The 19,498-nt window shown below is 39.4% G+C and overlaps 1 protein-coding gene across 5 annotated transcripts in view; it reads left to right on the top strand.

Moving 5' to 3' along the window:
* THSD7A (thrombospondin type 1 domain containing 7A) overlaps positions 1 to 19,498 on the top strand; it is a 308,856-nt gene that overhangs the window by 181,097 nt on the left and 108,261 nt on the right. For 4 of the 5 annotated variants that reach the window (XM_030008044.1, XM_030008047.1, XM_030008048.1 and 1 more), the window contains 3 exons: positions 7,857 to 8,105; positions 9,668 to 9,849; positions 11,683 to 11,751. In XM_030008044.1, coding sequence (XP_029863904.1) covers positions 7,857 to 8,105; positions 9,668 to 9,849; positions 11,683 to 11,751 — 500 coding nt within the window. The remainder of the gene's footprint in view (positions 1 to 7,856; positions 8,106 to 9,667; positions 9,850 to 11,682; positions 11,752 to 19,498) is intronic. The other variant, XM_030008046.1, reaches the window with a different exon arrangement.

The raw sequence follows: 19,498 nt of genomic DNA on the forward strand, positions 1-19,498 counted from the left end.
CACTCCTCTCAAGTTTTTAATTCATTCATTCATTCAATCCTGGGTGTTCAAAACATAATTATATTATGTTGTTGGGGTTTTGCTTTGGAATACAAGCAGAGCTTGTATTTTTTGCTGAAAATGGAGTAGCCTTCTTCAAAAAGAATTATAGTTCCTTCCCCAAAGGTGCTGGGGTTGAACTCCTCAGCAGACAGATCAGGTTCTGACCCACAGCCCTTCCTGATCACGAAGGGCATGTGATAGCTAATCCCTGTGATACTATATAGTATGAGAGAGACAAGGGGAGGAAGAACACCATTTCTTCCTAGGTTTTTTGTGTGGTGTCTGACAATGTAGATGTCTGTTGAACGTCTCTTAATAATGCCTGCTGTGCTGAGCTCTCATGAGGGTGGTAAGATATAGGGGTGTCTGCTTTCTACACCAGGGTTGAGGGTAGGTCAGCCATGCCAGGACTGGAGCAGCCTAGGCAGACCTGTAGGTGCACTTACAAGGAACTTTAGAGCCACAGCAGCAAAGAGCCTGTGGACATAATCCACTACCACATCAAATACTGATCCAGGCTTGAAAGATCACAATTTTCAATTTACAGGTAAAATTCCATTTAAGTCCTTTTCAGTCCAGCTCTAACCCATGGCTTTTGTTTCCCGTGAGTGCCAAAAGTTTATATTGGTATCAGTGTCCCTCCTGAACCATAGCCATGTTATTCATTTCAGAACAATGGAAATCTCGGTATGTAATCAAATGGGAAATCAGCTAGCGAAAAAATAAATATACCACAATTCCAGGAGAATGTATACAGTGAATGAAAATAAGGAATAATAGCTGTGAAAAATTCATTACAGAAAACCAAAGCTGAATGTTGATAATTGTGAAGGAATAGAGGAAAATATGGCAAAATAGCGCAGACAAAAATTATTGAAAAGACTATTTGGCTTGCATTAACATTGTCAGTTGGGCTCTATTACTTTGCATTATAGGTAAAACCAGTAAATAATAGTTCTTGTTAAATATCAGCACTGGGTAAATGAATTGAATTTGTTGTAAAGGACATGTTCTCCACTGTACATTTTTAGATTTAAATTGCAGATCTCACATTGGAGCTCTATTACATTTGAACATGAAGAGCAGCTGTATTGAGAAAAGCACCGAACTGATCTTCAGAATGATGTCTCTTTAATACGTTGGATATGTGGACTCATATTTCCATTAACTTATAGATTGTCCAGATATAGTAATGTGCAGATATTTTGGGAGCATCCTCAGAACGAATCTTGAACAGCCCTCAAATCCAGGCTGGTTTTACATCTCAAAGTTGCACATGCAGTAGAAGGGATCTGTAATTGCAGGATATAACTCTGTTCAAATAAAATGAGACTAAGTGAAAGAGAGCCCTTGGACCATATAACAATGTAAACAAATAACCATATAACATATAAAGAGACAGTCGAGGAAAGAGCTTATAGGGTCTCTAAGCTCACGAATGCTACAGAGAAAGTGAATAGAGTATGGTTATGCAAGGCCTGAAGCCAGAAAATGAAATTAACAGAGCAATTTTGAAGCAAAAATCCAGAGTTATTGGTGAGTAAAAAAGGTAACTCATTGTTTCCAAGATGATATAGATGCCAAAATCTTATCTGGGTTCAGAAAGCATTTACAATAATTCATGGAGGAAAACTCTATAAAGGGCTCTTCAGTGCAAAGATACAACTTGTGTTCAGGAAGCCTTTAAGCCACAGTTTGCTGGAAAACCAGAGGGTACGTTGGGAAAGTGTGACAAAATACTTGCTGTCTTTCCATTGTTGTCCTCCATTTGCTACTGCCAAGGCAGGTATCAGACTGCATGGATTATTAGTTAGAATCACTCAGCCATTTTCATGCTGCTGTTCATCTTTTCTCATTAACTCTTCTTTCTAGTTATCAGTCCAATAAGGTATGGAGGAAACACCAGCAAAAGTAGAAAATCTCTTAGTTGTACAAGTAAGTTATGTATAGCTCATGGAGTAAAATGAGTCCTACTGCCTTCCTTAAAACCTATTTATTTTTCCTATTCATTCTGCATAAATTTAGAGATCAGTCCTATGGTCATGCATTACCATGCATTTGGCTTTATGCCTGCAGTATGCATGGCTTTAACTGTTGGAAAAAATAAAAATAATTAAAAAAAAAAAAATTTCCTAGCTGAGCTGTTAGAGGAGGAAATTCCAATGGTCTTTTCCATGACTTTTCTACGCAACTTCAAAGATAAATTTGAGACTGAGATTACAGACACTCAAACAGGTCATTGGCATATAAAATGAAGTTGTCATTTATAATTAAAAAAATTATAAAAGCATGATTCACTCTCTAATAGAAATTTAGGATACCTTAGAAAGAATTGTTTTATCTCTTGACTAATCTAATTTTATCACACATTTAAAAGCTTATCTTCCAATGAAGAGTCTGCTTTCAACTGCACAGCTTGCTCATTTGTACACAGGTACTATAGTGCAATTCGCTTCAGGCTTATGCCTCAAGCTTCATCCTCTATGTTTCTGTAGCCTTAATTATCCCATAAATTACTTTGAAATCCCCAGGGGGAACCTTCCAATCCAAAGTGATGTTTAGTTTTTATTTATTGCTGTAAGAGCAAAAACAAGGCTACAGAACGTGAGTAGACACAAATTCCTGACCACACATCCCCAAAAGAGGTTGAGCAGCAATTATGTTCTCTATTTTGCCCTTTGAACCAACACTGCCTTTTTCTTTAGTTCATTTATCTAATCCAAGTCTTTGAGGTCAGGAATAGGTGTGATGTTGGCTTAATAGCAATAGGGCTCATTCAGCCCCTGTGATGTTTTGTTTTGCTTGGGATTGCCTTCTCTTTCCACTATGTCACCTACGTGCTTATATACCTTAAGCTTCAGTTCCCCAGTGTATCTATCTATTGTCTGAAATGGTACTTTCTCAAATGACAGCCTTACTTCAAATTGTATAATGCCCCTCTTCCCTGCCAAAAGAAAGACACTTAGGACACTGTCCTTTGAATGTATTCACTGAACTGGGAGCAAGTTCCTGCAGACTTTACGTTACTCCTATGCTACCGCTTCTTGTATCCAGTCTGCTCTGTTGACCTATAACAACATTTTAATGCAACTTATGTGCTTTGAGCTTCCCAAGCAATTATCTGGACGGAAGTATATGGGCTATATGGGTTGATAGTGAGGACTTATTTGTGCACTCCTTGCATTTTTTGAATGGCTGAATTTGCATATAGCGTATGCTTGGGTGTTACTGAAAGTACACAGAGCATGGAGATGTTTGATGCAGAACTTCTAGTGGTTTGGGTGGTATCATGAAATGAATGTTAACTGTCTATTTCATCTTCTGACTTATTACCTGCCCATTTGCTTTTTTTCCTGTGAGAAGATTCATCCAACTTTGGGTAACTAAATCAGATGCACAAATCCATCAGAAAGTGCAGAGTGATTTACATGAAATTAAGCTTTGCTTTAATTTTTTTGTGGAGATAAATCTGTAACATTAGGTACCAAACCCGGAAGACACTATTTTGTGTGTCTTGTTTGTAGATATGTGTGTGTCTACAGAGACATTCCCAGGTTTTGATTAAGAATCAATCTGTGCAGTTTCTTGGATCAGACATTTAAAGGAAATGTGACCAACCTTCTTAGCTAATGTATTACATATACTGAACTTTTTAAATGGCACATGTATTTTTGAGAGTTAATATTTTTATACAGTATGGTATTAGTAAGTTTAATAATTAATACCAGTCTATATATAGTCATCTGCACTGAAAGCTACGAGAAACATCTGTTTCTCTTGGTAAGATAAAGTTTGAAAATGTTCTGCAAATATTTTAAAGGTGTCAACAGTAAAAAGAGAAGGAAAAAGATCTCTGAAAAATGAAAGGGGACTTATGAAGATCAAATTAATTGTTCCCAAATTTCCTGGGAAAGGGGGATATGCAGAGATGCAACATGAAATTAAATGCAGATTAGTTTAGTTGCAGGTAATAGGTATACAGGCACTTGGGTCAGGGAAAGGTGGTAGTGAGGGAAAGGCTTTGTCATCTGCTCTGGAAGCAGATGACTCTATTATCTTCAAAGAGATTGAAGCACTTCCATAATAATTTACTTAACTAAAGAGTTTTAACTGGGTCTTCTTTAGAGAGATTTGTGATACTGAGAGTTTAAATGCGATGCTTCCCTAGTCCCTCCCTGCTTGATCTAGAATGCAACACATCATCTTCTGCTGTCTGCAACATGAAGGAAAACTCTTGATATTGGCCATTTGCAATTAGCTCTCAGTTTCTTGAACATGTTCAAAGAAAACCAAGTGTTAAAAGAAGAAACAGCAGCTAATTTGCTTGTGTGACACTTCTTTTGCTAACTGTAACTGTCTCTGCCCCCTCACAAAAATACTATGACAGTATGTATAACAGTAAAGAGATTGTTTGCTGGTGACTTACAACAAAATCAGTTACTTGTCAGTATTTACGTAATACTGCAAGTGGTGCATGGTTTTAATAAGAAAGAAAGAAAATAAATGGATAACTCGCTTTGCCTCTTGTTTGTCTCCCTAGTAATATTTATGTTCTGGTTACAAGAACTTAAGAACTTAATTGTTTTATATTTAATTTAAAATTGATTAATTATATAAGTAAATATTTGAAGTAAGGCATGCTTTAATTCTTATTGCTTTACTTCTATCAAGGATCATAAATAAACACTGGGATTAGTAGCATGGTACAATTCTGTTTGGGTCCTCTTCATACCCACATATGGAAATAATTAATAACAAACAAGATTAAATGACCATTTTAATTATATAAGCTATACCAACAACAGCTTTTTATAGAAAATAAAATGAGCTTGAAGTGGAAGGTACCAGCCTGCTGAATCTATACCACTGACCAAATAACTCTTCAGCTGAATCCTGTGAACAAATCTAGGTCTAAAACTTCAAAAACATTTTGCATCATGATCCACAGAGGGACTTCATCATCATGGTATTCAACATTACAGGGGTACTGAAAGGCAAGAAGCTTCAGGAGGTCTTTTTGCATATATAGCAATTACAGTTTAAGGATCTGTGAAATCAATATTTGTTATCTAAAGTTGCAGTAGTGCCTATGTTGAATTCTTTGTGAGTGATCTAGTCGCACTTGGAATCTGAAAAGTGCCTGGGACCTATAGTAATCTTTCAGGAAGTGACTATATCCATTAAAAATTAATAAATATCACTAGTTAGCAGGTCTGGCCTTAATGTTTAAGTGGAACTGATTGACAACTTTCTGTTAAAGTGTTTTTTTCAATTATGGTTATGGGAAAACTTTTTTTCCTCAGTACACTGGCTCAGTTTTGTCAATTTTTTTCACTTTGTTCAGAAAATCTGTGATTAAAAATTCCTTTTGAATTTAACTAGCTCAGAATATTATTTTTTAAAAACTGGTAAGTGCATTAGTTTTTTAGCTCGATTGCAGCTCAAGGTCTCATTTCTCCTACGCATCAATCATCCTAAAGAACTTGAACCCTTTGTGTTGTGGTGGAGGTTTCCCTTATCAGGGAAGCAAACAATCTCTGCATGAAGCTGTGTAGGAATCACAGCCAGGGACACCTTTAGGGTTTGTGACAGTTAGGGGATACAGGCGGGTTGAAGGTAGCTTCAGTGAAGAAAGATTATTTATTTATTTATTTAGTAAAACAACTTCTGAGAATGAATATTAGTCTTTCTCATATAACACCTCTCCCAAATAAGTTTCGAAGCAGATGCAAAGCCCATGCGGTATTAAACATCACTGATCTCTTCACTCCGCACCAAAGCTACTTTGTGGTGGCAATTTTGTGCATGTTCCCTGGCAATATGTGTCTATAATTACACTCAGCCCCAGTCACAATACGAGTGAAGAGGGTGGGTTTGCTCTCAAAGGAGTCACGTTGGAAAGGAACTTGGGATATGATGATACATCATCTGTTCTCCAGATGGATTTGCAAATACTGCCCATGTCAGAATCTAAAAGGGATAGATCTTTTCTCCAGTCATTAAGATGTGTCTTTGTGGGATAAATGAGTCTATATGTTTTGTTAAAGGTACAGAAACTGCTATATTGAATTTTACAGTACTGTAGTCCTATGCCAGATGGGACTACATGAAGGTGAAAAAAGTCCATTATTGAAGAATAATTTTCTCAAAAGCTTTGAGTGTCTTTCATCCCAAACAGGGTGTAGTTTCCATCCTTAAGCAGAATAAATGTTGTCTATCATGTGTTAGGTTTTGTCCCCCCTGCCTTTCACATAATAAGAACATAAGAAATCCCCTACTGAGTAATCCCCTTTGGTCTGTCAAGCCCAGCAGTGTCTCCAGCCTATTGTCTCCAGCAGTGGTAAAGGGAGATGCTATTTAAAGACCAAGCACATGAGGCCTGGCTGCCTTTTGCAGTCCATTCTCTTTGTATTTCTCCAGTATCCAAAGTCAATGTATTAGGGATGGTGGCTAGTATATCACTGCCTAGTCATTTTAGTATCCATATATAGACCTATCACCCACAAATTTGTCCAACCTCTTTCTGAACCTGCTGACACCATCTGTCTCCACAACCTGGATCTTCTGTTAGCAAGATGTAGAATTGCTCTGCCTCTTGTGTGTAGAAGTACTTTCATTTATTGTGTTTTTAAATCTCCTATTAGTCTCATCAAGTATCCCTAGGTCTAGTATTACAAAATTTTGTTAATGGCAGTTCAACATGATGTTGGATATATGGGTAGGGCACGATTTTGTACAACAACAAAGTTGTTGTAAATATTCATTATTCTGCATTATTTTGTATTCTATTAAAAGGAAAAAAATGAGCCTTTGTTGTGTTGTTTATAGTACTGGTACCAAACAGAGCGTTTCATTGTGCTATCTGCAGTGCCAATAAATCTTTTTCCTGCCTGTTTAACTACTTCAGAAGCCAGAATTTTATTCCAAAACAGACATGATAAATATATTTGCATTGTAATTATAATTAAGGAGTTAAAGTTATGATCACTTTAATTGTAGTTTAGCTTCTCTATTGCTCATTTTCCTATTGTAAATCAAGCTTTAAAGTAGAAATGTTGGGTTTTCGTTAGAATATAGCATTTAAAAATGCAGAGGCATTAAAAGGAGAAAATCTTGCTGACAACCTGTGTAATATGTGAATGAAGCAATCAGATGGAGAATGGAAATTATATGACGGCCTTCACGAGGAACAGGAAATTAAGGCTATGGATTCACTGTAGCAGGAAAGGCTCTATTTTAAGGGAGAGATCATTCCCCTTTTAGACCATGAGGCATCACTGTGGCAATATACCAGCTGTTAAAAAAAGCAAATTATTAGTGACCAAGTAGTCAATATATCTGACATTGCATTTTTAAGCAATTTGTAGTCTGGAAATGAGGAGAAGATGACATTGAGCACTTGGTTCTCTTCAAAAACATTGTATAGCTATCTCTGTTATTGATCCTTCACTTCCTTTTTGTTCCAAGAAAAATAATTGAGTATACATAAAAATAAAAGATAAGTGGTGAAATATTGATGTATTTCCTCTTTTGTACTTCTATACATGTATGAAGATTTATATTTTAATTTTGATCACAGATATGGCACTACTGGTCATTTCTAACTATAGCAAATCTTACATATCTGGTTTGAGTCACTTTAACCAAAAGCCCTCTTGCCTGAGCTTTTGGGATCACATACACGTGGAATGGAACTTAACAGCTTTACAAATATTTACTGACTTTGCATGTTGCAACAGACATCACTTTTCTGTAGAAGTTCATGGCTGTCTGTGTATATGGGTGCTGAAAATTGTAATGGTCTCTTATTACAGCTTCTGCAAACAAGACAAGTTGCCCATTACATTCCAGTCCTGTGTGATCACGAAGGAGTGCCAGGTGTCAGAGTGGTCAGAATGGACCCCCTGCTCCAAGACCTGCTTTGACATGACAACCCCGAAAGGGAATCGTACAAGATCACGGACCATTAAACAGCTCCCCATCGGCAGTGAAAGTGAATGCCCACAATTAGAAGAAACAGAGCAGTGTGTTTCTCAAGGAGATGGTGTGGCACCGTGCATCACGTAAGTTGGTTCATTTCAGTTCTCCATATACTAAAATGAAGAATTTCAGTTAAGCATACAGGGCTGGTGGTAGAATATCAACCAAATCATTATTAAAGAAATAATAGGTTTAATTTTTTATCCTTTGCTTATTCAGTGCTCTTCTTAAAAGCCTGAAGTCTGCAAATATCTGCTATTATAGTGAAATCACTTCCTCCTCTAAATACAGGACAAATAACAAATACATATTTTTTCATTAGTGTTAACTTTTAAAATAAAACGTTTGTGTGTATGCAGGCTCAGTCAAGACTATAATAAATTAATTGTATTAATTTGCCAGTGATCTTTTCCCTACATAACATTTCTGCCAGAATCATTGTTTTCTGAAGTACTTGTCTGTTTGCAGATGAAATGCTGAACATAGGAAAGAGGCGATAAACATCTATTTAGCAACCAGGCTTTTTTAGTGAGACTCGTATTCAGCACAACTAAAGCAGGACTGGGCCCCAGTGGAAAGTGGGAGAGGCTAACAGTGACAGTAAATAAATTAACCCTGTTTAGGAGAAATGACAGCAAGCACTTTACTATTCAAGAGATTGCTGTAATCTTTATCAACTAATCGAGATTAATATTAAAGTCCAAACTGTGCTTTTTCTTTATCAGACTGAGAAGAGAGTCTGGGGAAATGTCATTTGATGTTAAGCATCTTTGACTGTGGTACATATTTTTCATTTAAGAGTTGAAATGTCATCTTTCCCCATCTCCAGCCACATTAGGAGGCAGTTGGCTTGATTTAGCCTTAAAGTATTTGTTGGGTAGAAAATTCTGTGGCATTTCTTGTGGTTCATAATCCTGATTGGGGTTTTAACTGGGAGTCACAGATCTTTCCTGTGCTTTCACTGATTGGAAGGCTCACAGCTTCTCATCATTCATCAGTACCCTGCAGGGATGCTTCAGTATTGCAGAGTCTTCTTCCTCTTGACAGTGAAAAAGGAACTTACTGAAAGGTTTTTTCTGAAGTAATAATTAAAAAATACAATTATAGTTTTACCCTGATATTCAGGAGAAACTTCTGTCTCTTATCAAAGATGAACAAGAGGCTTTGGGGTTGTTTTGGGGGGGTTGGGTTGTTGTGGTTTTTTTCCCCTCTCTTTTTCTGGCTCTCGTGTTTCTCAGTGTGCACGTTTCTTTGATATTTTGGCTTTGGTTCATATAAATTGTCTAGCTCTAAACAAATGCCAATAGTCACAATCTTGAAAGTTAGCTTATCTGAACATAGACTATGTCTCTGTATATCAAATTTTTCTTCCCTCCAATAAACTATTTATATGTGCAGTATGTTTCAGGAATTGAACAGAAAAGATATTCCTAAAAAGTAAAGATTTCAAAAGTGAAATAATAGAGGAAAAGTGTCCACTCACATAAAATATTAGATGTAATGCATCTCTGTGTACAAGAAATTGTGGGGCTCAGGTCTTTTAGAAAACGAATAAAGCTATTAAGCTGTTTCAGCTTGTGTAACTTAATGCTGAGTAAAATGGCTTCATGATTTCTAAAGACCCAATTAACAAAATCTGATCCAGGTATGGTTGGCGGACCACAGAGTGGACAGAATGCCGTGTTGATCCTCTCCTTAGCCAACAAGACAAGAGGCGAGGAAATCAGACGGCGTTGTGTGGAGGTGGTGTTCAAACCCGGGAAATGTACTGCGTGCAAGCTAATGAAAATCTCCTCTCCTATTTAAATACCCTCAAGGAAAAAGAAGGTAAATTTGATTCACTTGCAATTGAATAAGTGTGAAATCAGAGCACTTCAGCATTCCAGAGCTCCTTGACAGCCATTGTCTTCTGTCGTGTGTGCCTTCTTACCTTGCAGGTTAGTTATTTTCTTGTTCAGGTGAAACTACTTAATTGCAGTAGCAGAGATTTCATTCTCTGTGCTGCAAATATTGGTTCCTAGCTACAAATTACTATTTCTTAATATCTACTGAAAAATATTGTCTTATGTGAAGGATGTCTTTCAATAAGAAAGAGCATGAGAAGGTGGTTCAGAAATCCTAGATTCAGTTCCGTTCTGTACTACCAATTTCCTGTGTGTCCTTCAGCTGGGTGATGAACCTGTGCAGTTTGATGTGCAGATGGTATATGTCAATTCTGGCATGTAAGCTCAATATAGAAACATGTTAATATATTACTAGATTTCATTTTCAGGGAATTGATTTTTTTTTCTTCTTCTTCTTTTTTTCTTCTTTTCTTGATTTGGTCAAGTTCTTAAGTCACTTTCAGGACTTCAAGGCAATATAATTTCATGGGTTTGTTTCCCTAACTGAAAGAGAGAAGAGATTATTCCTTGTCACTGTTACAGCTTGTACAGCTTCATAAGAAAAGAGAGAAAAGCTTAGGAGACAAAATCTTTAATTCATTTGGTAATATGCATACTTAAGAACAACACTTGAGTATTTTGTGTTATGTCTACTTCTACATACTAATGCAGCACTATAGATTTAGAAATTAGTGAATTAAGCTAAATGCATTTAGCTTGTTAATTAAATTTTATCCCCTTCTGTAGCTGTTTCATACAAACACATATTATTATTAAAAATAAATAAATAAATACAGCCACATAATTCAGGAAAAGTGACATCATTATACAAGCCATGTGCAATACAACATTTAGACCGGTGTGGACCAAACTGCAGGCTACTGAGGTTTCTGCTGTGGGTTAAAGGTACTCTCAAACTTGCCATAGAGGCAGAGTTTGTGGGGAATATTAATGCTGACATCCATTTCAGCATGACTGCTCAGATCAGTGGGGTGTGACTTGTGTGCTCCATGGGCCCCACATCTGTATTTATTAAAGAAGAAGCTTTCAAGCCTCTTCATTTAATGCAAATCAGCTTCTGCCCAAGGGCTTTTAGTAAATCGCCTCTGCTGAACAAAGTTTAGATGCCCCTGCCTTAGAGTAAAGGAGTAAAACCTCCCAGCTAAGGAGAGGTAACAATAAAATCAGTGGCAGCTTACTGTTCAGAATGATGATTAGGATTTTGGTAGGCTGTGAAGTCTCGCCGGCTTAGGCGGGTGTGAAATCTGCCCTTATCAGACTGTGACAGGAATATGCGGAGCCCATCAGGAGGTAATCTCTGCAGGCCCCAGAAAGCTGATTAAAATGTAACTAGTCTTTGGATGCATAAACATGAGAACAATTTTTCAAGAGCTCAAACTAGGGGTGAAGTGGGTCTTAGTTTAAAAAGGAGCTCTGGGGTGTTTCCGTATTAGGGGACAGATTTTCAGCAGAGCTGCTTCTCCACTCATCCTCCCTCTCTCTCCACTCCCATCTTGGATTTGATGTGGGCCAGAGCTACTCCCCGGGCCCTCCTAGGAAAAAGCAAATCAGGGCCTCTAAAAACAATACCATTTGAAAACTATGAGTAATTTGAGGATGGGAGAAAGCTGGGGAGACACCTTCCAGTTTTAGCTGTGGGGAAACGCCTTCATTTCAGTGTAGTTTGCTGTTGGTTGTAGTGAATGCTGTCTCGGTAAGGCTGCTTTGAAGACCTCCGTTCTCATATACTCATGGTGGCGTTTCCCTGTTATTTCAGAAAGTCAGTCACAGAGCAAGTCGAAGGCTAGTGCTGCACCTCTGCTATCGATCACTTTTGAAATAACAGGTAGGTAAATTAAGGCCTCCGACCTGGCCTTTCACTCCAAAGTGTGCAAAGGAGGCAATGTCCCTTTCAGGGGAACTACGTTGGCTGTATGTCTATAATTAATATGTTTATATAGCTCTGAAATAGTTTAACAAATTTGTGCATTCTCAGGAAATTTCAGATCAGTTTTAAAGTGACAGGCCTAAACTCAAACTAATGAAGTTCATGAACCAGCTAGGATGCTAGGGCAGTTCCCTGCTCTACTCCTGAACTGTTTTAGCAAGTGACTGATTTTTGTCTTGATTCTGAGCTCTGGGAATTGCTTTGTTGTGTTCATCACAGCTGGTATTTCTAGTCCCTTTTTTAGATTTAAAACACCGAGGTAGGGCTCCAGTAAGAATTTGAACTTTTAATACTTAGCTGAACCAGAATCCCTCACGACATTCAGGTCTGTATTATCTCCTATCAGAATTCATAAATTTAGACTTGAGGAAGAAGAGGGAGTATTGGGTGTAGTAATTAGGCAGTTGACAATCAAGATTCCTGGAGGCCACTGTCATTCTGCCATTTACTTGCCACTGACTTAAATCGTTTCATCTCTGTTCACCTATTTAACTGGTTTAGCCATGAAGTTTCTCCCATGGTAAGCCTATGAGATAGATTGTGTCATCTTTTTCCAAGTACCTTTAAAATCCTCGATGTAGAATGAGGATGGGAGGAAAGTTCCTTTATGGGCATAAATTTATTCTACATCTGCAAACACATGCTCATTGCCTGTTAAACACAGAGGAACTACTTACATGCATGGGGTTGTGCAGTTACTCAGAGAATCAGGCCCTGAATTACCTGCTGTCTTGTGATGACAGCATTCAGCATTGTAGAATATGGGCGAAGAATATGTATTCTTTCATTGTTGGTCATAATGTGTTTTGGGATTGGGTTTTTCTCTTTCTTTTTGAGTGAGAGCACTTTAATTGGAGAAATTTCCTTCTGTTTGCTGTAAAACCAGTGAGACAAATGACCAGAAGGAGGAATATGAAGTTATGTCTGCTTATGCTGATACAGCCACATACAAATTCACTCTCTTTGCCAGCCTGGTCGTTACTGGGCACTGGTCTGTTGCGGGTTTCTGGAGAAGAATGGGGAGGTTGAGACCTCAATAAATATAGCAAATGCTTAAGAACAGAACTGTGTTTTTTCTTTTCAGCTCTTTTTAAAATGCAGTCATTCAGGGAGGTGTTTTACAAAGGTATAAAATATATTCAGCTAAAATTTCCTAATAAAGTAGATGGTTTGAGGACAGGGTAATTGAATCTCATTTTAGTTTTTAGGTCACTACCTCAAACCTGAAATTCATTCAAAACTGAGTCTAATTTTTCAGTTAGACTGAAGAAGAAAAAGAGATCAAAATGCATTCAATTTTCTTTCCATTTTTGGCCCCAAATTTGGTCAAATTCCACACAGAGCTTCTAGTATTACACACAGTATAATCAGCATTCAGCACCACTGCCAAGGAATAAAGAACAATCTTTATTGCTGTCACAAGAGAGTATGAAAGGATAGAGATAAGACAAGGTTTTAAACTGCAAATTTCTGCATCCAGCATCATCTCTCACAGCACCTTTGCTAAACAATAAGCAGCAAAAGCTGAGCTCATTTATACTTTTTTTGATGCTGAAAGAAATCCATTTAAATTAATGGGAGCAAGATGTTCATAAGATACCCAGGCAAGGCTCAGTTTTCTTATTTTACTGTCATCTCAAAGAAAGAATTCTGAGTAATCGTGGGTGAAATACAACCTGAGTGTTCAATGATGAAAACATTTTTTAATAATCTGGAATATAAATTGTCTGTCCTACTGTTGAATTCTTTTGTTTTAAAAGCAATATACAACAGATCTGGTAGCAGAGATCTGTACATCACTTATGTTCTGAGAACAGCATTTCAAAAACATTTGGGCATATTGAGAGATTTATTGATACCACTTACCTGTCCCCAAAGCACTTCTTTCTTCCCCTACACTCCAATGAGTGATGGAAACTACAGATATTTTCAGTAGGTGTTTTCATGGTAAGTTTATTTAACAATGTTTGCTAGACCTAGAATACTTACTGCACAGATACCTCCAAAAAAAGTGTAATAATGTTCCTATTACTTAAGTCACCCTCTTTAAATCCAAACACGGTCACAATTCCTCATATTTTAGACTTTCAGGACCATCACAAATTTAGCTTGAAGCCAAACGGATTGTGACAGTAGCAGAGTAGTACCTTCCATTGGCAGAGTCTTAAAAAAATCTGGTTGAGATACGGAACATCTGTGGTATGAAAATCTATTTAAAGCTTCCTGATGAAAGGTCTTTGTTATTTTTCTGGGTAACATCCTGCAAACTAGTGTGATGGTAAGTGCTTTATCCTGATGCAGGCTGGAGATGAAGCATGGCATTCCTCAGAACACTTTCTCTGTTCCCTGAAGCAAGGCTGCATCTCAGGGGTGTAATTGACCCTTAATTTCAACTGTTTCACTTGGGCAATTCCCCGATTAAATAGAGGTTAAAAAAATACAGTTAACAGTTACTTACTGTTTTTCTTTTTTTATTAGAAACTATTCAATACAAATTCAATTACGAGCAAATTACGTTTATTTATATCCATGTTCTACACACGATATGCATATTATGTTGATTATCATGCACGTTAGGTGCGCATGTCAAACTTATTGTAAAATTCAATGTTCTGCCAAAAAATTTAATTCCAACATAGCATTATGCAAATGTTGGAATATTTGTTCATGTATTATTTTTTGTTAAGAGATTGGTGAGCCGGAGACAGTAATGTTGAATGACTATCTGCCATCTTCATGCCTTCATTATGTGGAGCAACATGGTGTAAAACTGTGCCAAAGGAGGCAACATGGGAAACCAGAACAGGGTGATGTTTTTTCATTCCCTTTTCTCCTTAAAAAGTGGGAATTGAATGCTTTTTCTGTAACTGGAAAGATCATCTACTTAGAAAGTCTGAATGGAAAGACACACACATATCTACAAATGAGACCATACATTAACAACTTGTTGTTTAACACTATACCTGTGGTTATTGATCTCATCTTTCAGAAGAAGATTTTGTCATATTCTGAACTTATTTCAGAATATGTTTCATCAGAGAGCTCTTTCCATCGAAAGAGATTATTTGTAGTGGTGGCAGAAAATTAATGAGGTAACTTTCCTGTGAAAAAAATGCTGAGGAAGTAGGATGGGAGTATTTTAAGTTAAGGAATTGCACGTTTCTTCAATCAACCAAAGTGAATGAGTATAGTAGACTTCACTTTGCCTTCTAGCAGATATTCTCTGCTTAGTGTAATATTTTGTCAAGTCCTATATTAGGAAAGAGAATTAAAATCTTGCTTGCAATGAAATGGTACATTTTGTTTTAGAGTTCTATGCCTTACTCTGGTACCTTACAGAGTTGTCCTATTATTTGTGTAACCTGGGAATTCAAAAGAGTTAAGTATGGAAGGAGCAGCGTGATTTTGGCCTCTTCCAGGGCTTATTGATCCTTAAAGGACAGAAGAATCTGCCTTCACATGTGTCTTTATAGATTAATAATACTTCAATGAAAAAAAGAATTGTCTTGTGCAGAGTTTTAATTATTTTAAATATATTATGTATATATATTATATGCAAACCATATGTGTATCTAAAACAAAGCCTTTCTTGAACTAAAGCTGCTGCTGCACAGATCTTATTGCTGAGTGTGCACTGAAGGTCTTTAGAGTAAAAGAAAAAAAAAGAAAAACATCGTCATAATTTTAACTGTGTTTCAGGTTTGAGATGGGTTGACCCTGGCTGGTTGCCAGGTGCCCACCAAAGCCGCTCTATCACTCCCCCTTCTTAGCTGGACAGGGGGGAGAAAATATAACAAAAGGCTCGTGGGTCATAGATAAGGACAGTTTAATAAAATGAAAGCAAAGGTCGCGCGCGAAAGCAAAGAAAAACAAATGATATTATTCTCTACTTCCCATCAGCAGGCGATGTCTGGCCACTTCCTGGGAAGCAGGGCTTCAGTACGCGTGGTGGTTGCTCGGGAAGACAAAAAATGCCTTCCCTTCCGCCTCCCTTTACTTAGCTTTTATATCTGGGCTGACGTCATATGGTATGGAATATCTGTTTGGTTAGTTTAGGTCAGCTGTCCTGGTTATGTCCCCTCCCAAGATCTTGCCCTGCCCCAGCCTGCCATTGAGGGAGGGGGCAAAAATGTTGGGGAGACAGCCTTGATGCTGTGCCAGTGCTGCTCAGCAGTAGCCAAAACACTGGTGTGTTATCAACACCTCTCTAGCTACTAATGTAGAGCACAGTTCTATGAGGGCTGCTATGGGGACTATTAACTCCATCTCAGCCAGACCCAATACAATCTCCACCCCTTATTCCATACCATTTGCGTCATGCTCAGGTCCCACATAATTTAATACAGATGTCTTCTAACCATGCCATTGTATTTAATTCTCATTACTGAAATCCCTTCTTACCAACACTTACAACTGTAACTACATACTTAAACCACTTTTATACCCAACATACAGATTTATACATTCTTATTAATTACTATCCCCTGTCCTTTAAGAGATAGATCTTCCACTCCTCCAGATGTTCACACACAGGTTATGACTTGGGCCCCATCCATCAAGATGAGTGGTCAGGGCAGGAGAAGCAGTATGTTCGATCGTTGGGCACCAACACCAGCTTGGTTTGGGTCACCGATGCACTTGTCTGGTTCCTTGCGAAGTTCACTCCTTTGCAGTTCAGGTCATTCCTGCTACATTACGTCCTACAACATACAACTCACATCACAGATTATTTTTCCCTCAAGGTTAAATGTCCTTGAGGCACACATTGGGTCTCCCCATCCTTCCGCATTACCCACCAAGTACACCCAGGTCCCTGAGCAAAGACAATCCCACGAATGGGTTTGCCTTTTCCCATGGGAGAAATCCACACTGCCTTCCCCAGCCACTTCCCCATGTGCACTACAGGGACCTTATCTCCTCCCACAGTATGTAGGGGTTTTGTTTGGGCAGGACCAGGACGGTTAGCAGATCCTCTGGTGTTAACTAGCCAAGTGGCTTCTGCTAAATTTGTATCCCAATGCTTCCATGTCCCATTGCCTAGCGCTCTCAACATAGTCTTCAACAGTCCATTATATCTCTCAATTTTTCCAGATGCTTGCGGGTGATAGGGGATGTGGTACACCCACTCAATGCCATGTTTCTTTGCCCAGGAGCTTATGAGGTTATTTCGGAAATGAGTCCCATTGTCTGATTCAATTCTTTCTGGGGTACCATGTCGCCATAAAATTTGCCTTTCGAGGCCTAAGATGGTGTTTCGGGCAGTGGCATGGTTTACAGGGTACGTTTCTAGCCAACCAGTAGTTGCTTCCACCATCGTGAGTATGTAGCGCTTGCCTTGGCGTGTTCGTGGCAGTGGTCCAATGTAGTCAATTTGCCAGGCCTCGCCATATCGAAAACCCAGCCAGCGCCCTCTGTTCCAGGGAGACTTTACTCTGGTGGCTCGTTTGATTGCAGCACATGTTTCACATTCATGAGTGACCTGTGTGATGGCTTCCATGGTCAGGTCCACCCCTCGATCACGAGCCCACCTATATGTTGCATCTCTCCCTAGATGTCCCGATGTCTCATGGGCCCATCGAGCTACAAATAGCTCACCCTTACGCTCCCAGTCCAGGTCCACCTGAGCTACTTCTATTTTGGCAGCCTTGTCTACCTGTTCATTATTTCGATGTTCTTCAGTGGCACGGCTTTTGGGCATGTGAGCATCTACATGACGTACCTTTAAAGTCATGTGTTCTACACGGGCAGCAATGTCCTGCCACAATGCTGCTGCCCAGATGGGTTTACCCCTGCGTTGCCAATTGGTCTTCTTCCATTGCTGTAGCCACCCCCATAGGGCATTAGCCACCATCCAAGAGTCGGTATAGAGGTAGAGTACTGGCCACTTTTCTCGTTCAGCAATGTCTAGGGCTAGTTGGATGGCTTTCACTTCTGCAAACTGACTTGACTCGCCTTCTCCTTCAGTGGCCTCAACGACTTGTCGTGTGGGACTCCACACAGCAGCTTTCCACTTTCGATGGTTCCCTACCACACGACAGGATCCATCAGTAAACAAAGCATAACGCCTTTCGTTTTCTGATAACTCATTATATGGTGGTGCCTCTTGGGCACGAGGTACCTCCTCAGGCGTTGCTCCAAAATCTCTGCCTTCTGGCCAGTCCATGATCTCTTCCAGAATTCCTGGGCGGTTAGATTTTCCCAGTCGAGCCCGTTGCGTAATCAATGCTATCCACTTACTCCATGTAGCGCTGGTTGCATGATGTGCAGAGGGGATGTTTCCTTTGAACATCCAGTGTAGCACAGGCAATCGTGGTGCCAAGAGGAGATATGCTTCTGTACCAACAACTTCGGAAGCAGCTCGAACCCCCTCGTATGCTGCTAGTATTTCTTTTTCAGTCGGGGTGTAGTGGGCTTCTGATCCTCGGTACCCCCGGCTCCAAAACCCTAATGGTCGACCTCGGGTTTCTCCTGGAGTTTTCTGCCAGAGGCTCCAGTTGAGACCATGCTCCCCAGCTGCAGTGTAGAGTACATTTTGTACATCTGGTCCTGTCCGGACAGGCCCAAGAGCTACTGCACGAGCTATTTCCTGTCTGATATGCTCAAAGGCTTGTTGTTGTTCAGGGCCCCATTCAAAATAGTTCTTTTTCCGCGTTACTCGATAGAGAGGGCTCACAAGCTGACTATAACCTGGAATATGCATTCTCCAGAACCCCACAAGGCCTAGGAAAGCTTGTGTTTCCTTCTTGTTAGCTGGTGGAGACATAGTTGCTATCTTGTTGACCACATCCATAGGGACATGACGGCGTCCATCCTGCCATTTTATTCCCAAGAACTGAATCTCCTGTGCAGGTCCCTTGACCTTGCTTTTCTTTATGGCGAAACCAGCTTTCAGAAGAATCTGAATTATTCTTTTTCCCTTCTCAAACACTTCTTCTGCCTCGTTGCCCCACACGATGATGTCATCTATGTATTGTAAATGTTCAGGGGCATCGCCTTGTTCCAGTGCCGTTTGGATTAATCCGTGACAAATGGTAGGGCTGTGCTTCCACCCCTGGGGCAGTCGATTCCAGGTGTATTGGACACCTCTCCACGTGAAAGCAAACTGTGGCCTGCACTCTGCTGCCAAAGGAATGGAGAAAAATGCATTGGCAATATCAATTGTAGCATACCACGTGGCTGCCTTTGATGCCAGTTCATATTGGAGCTCTAACATGTCTGGTACAGCAGCACTCAGTGGCGGTGTCACTTCATTCAGGCCGCGATAATCTACTGTTAACCTCCACCCTCCATCAGACTTTTGCACTGGCCATATAGGACTATTAAAAGGTGAATGAGTCTTGCTGATGACTCCTTGGCTCTCTAGTTGATGAATCAGCTCATGGATGGGAGCCAGGGAGTCTCGGTTTGTCCGATATTGCCGGCGGTGCACCGTCCTGGTAGCGATTGGCACCTGCTGTTCTTCAACTCGCAGCAATCCCACAATGAAGGGATCTTCCGAGAGGCCAGGCAGGGTAGATAGCTGTTTGATCTTCTCTGTGTTTACAGTGGCTACACCAAAAGCCCATCGGTACCCCTTTGGGTCCTTGAAGTACCCTCTCTTGAGGTAGTCTATGCCAAGGATACAAGGGGCCTCTGGGCCGGTCAC

Source organism: Aquila chrysaetos, chromosome 3 (genome assembly GCF_900496995.4).
Source record: "Aquila chrysaetos chrysaetos chromosome 3, bAquChr1.4, whole genome shotgun sequence".
Lineage (NCBI taxonomy): Eukaryota > Metazoa > Chordata > Aves > Accipitriformes > Accipitridae > Aquila > Aquila chrysaetos.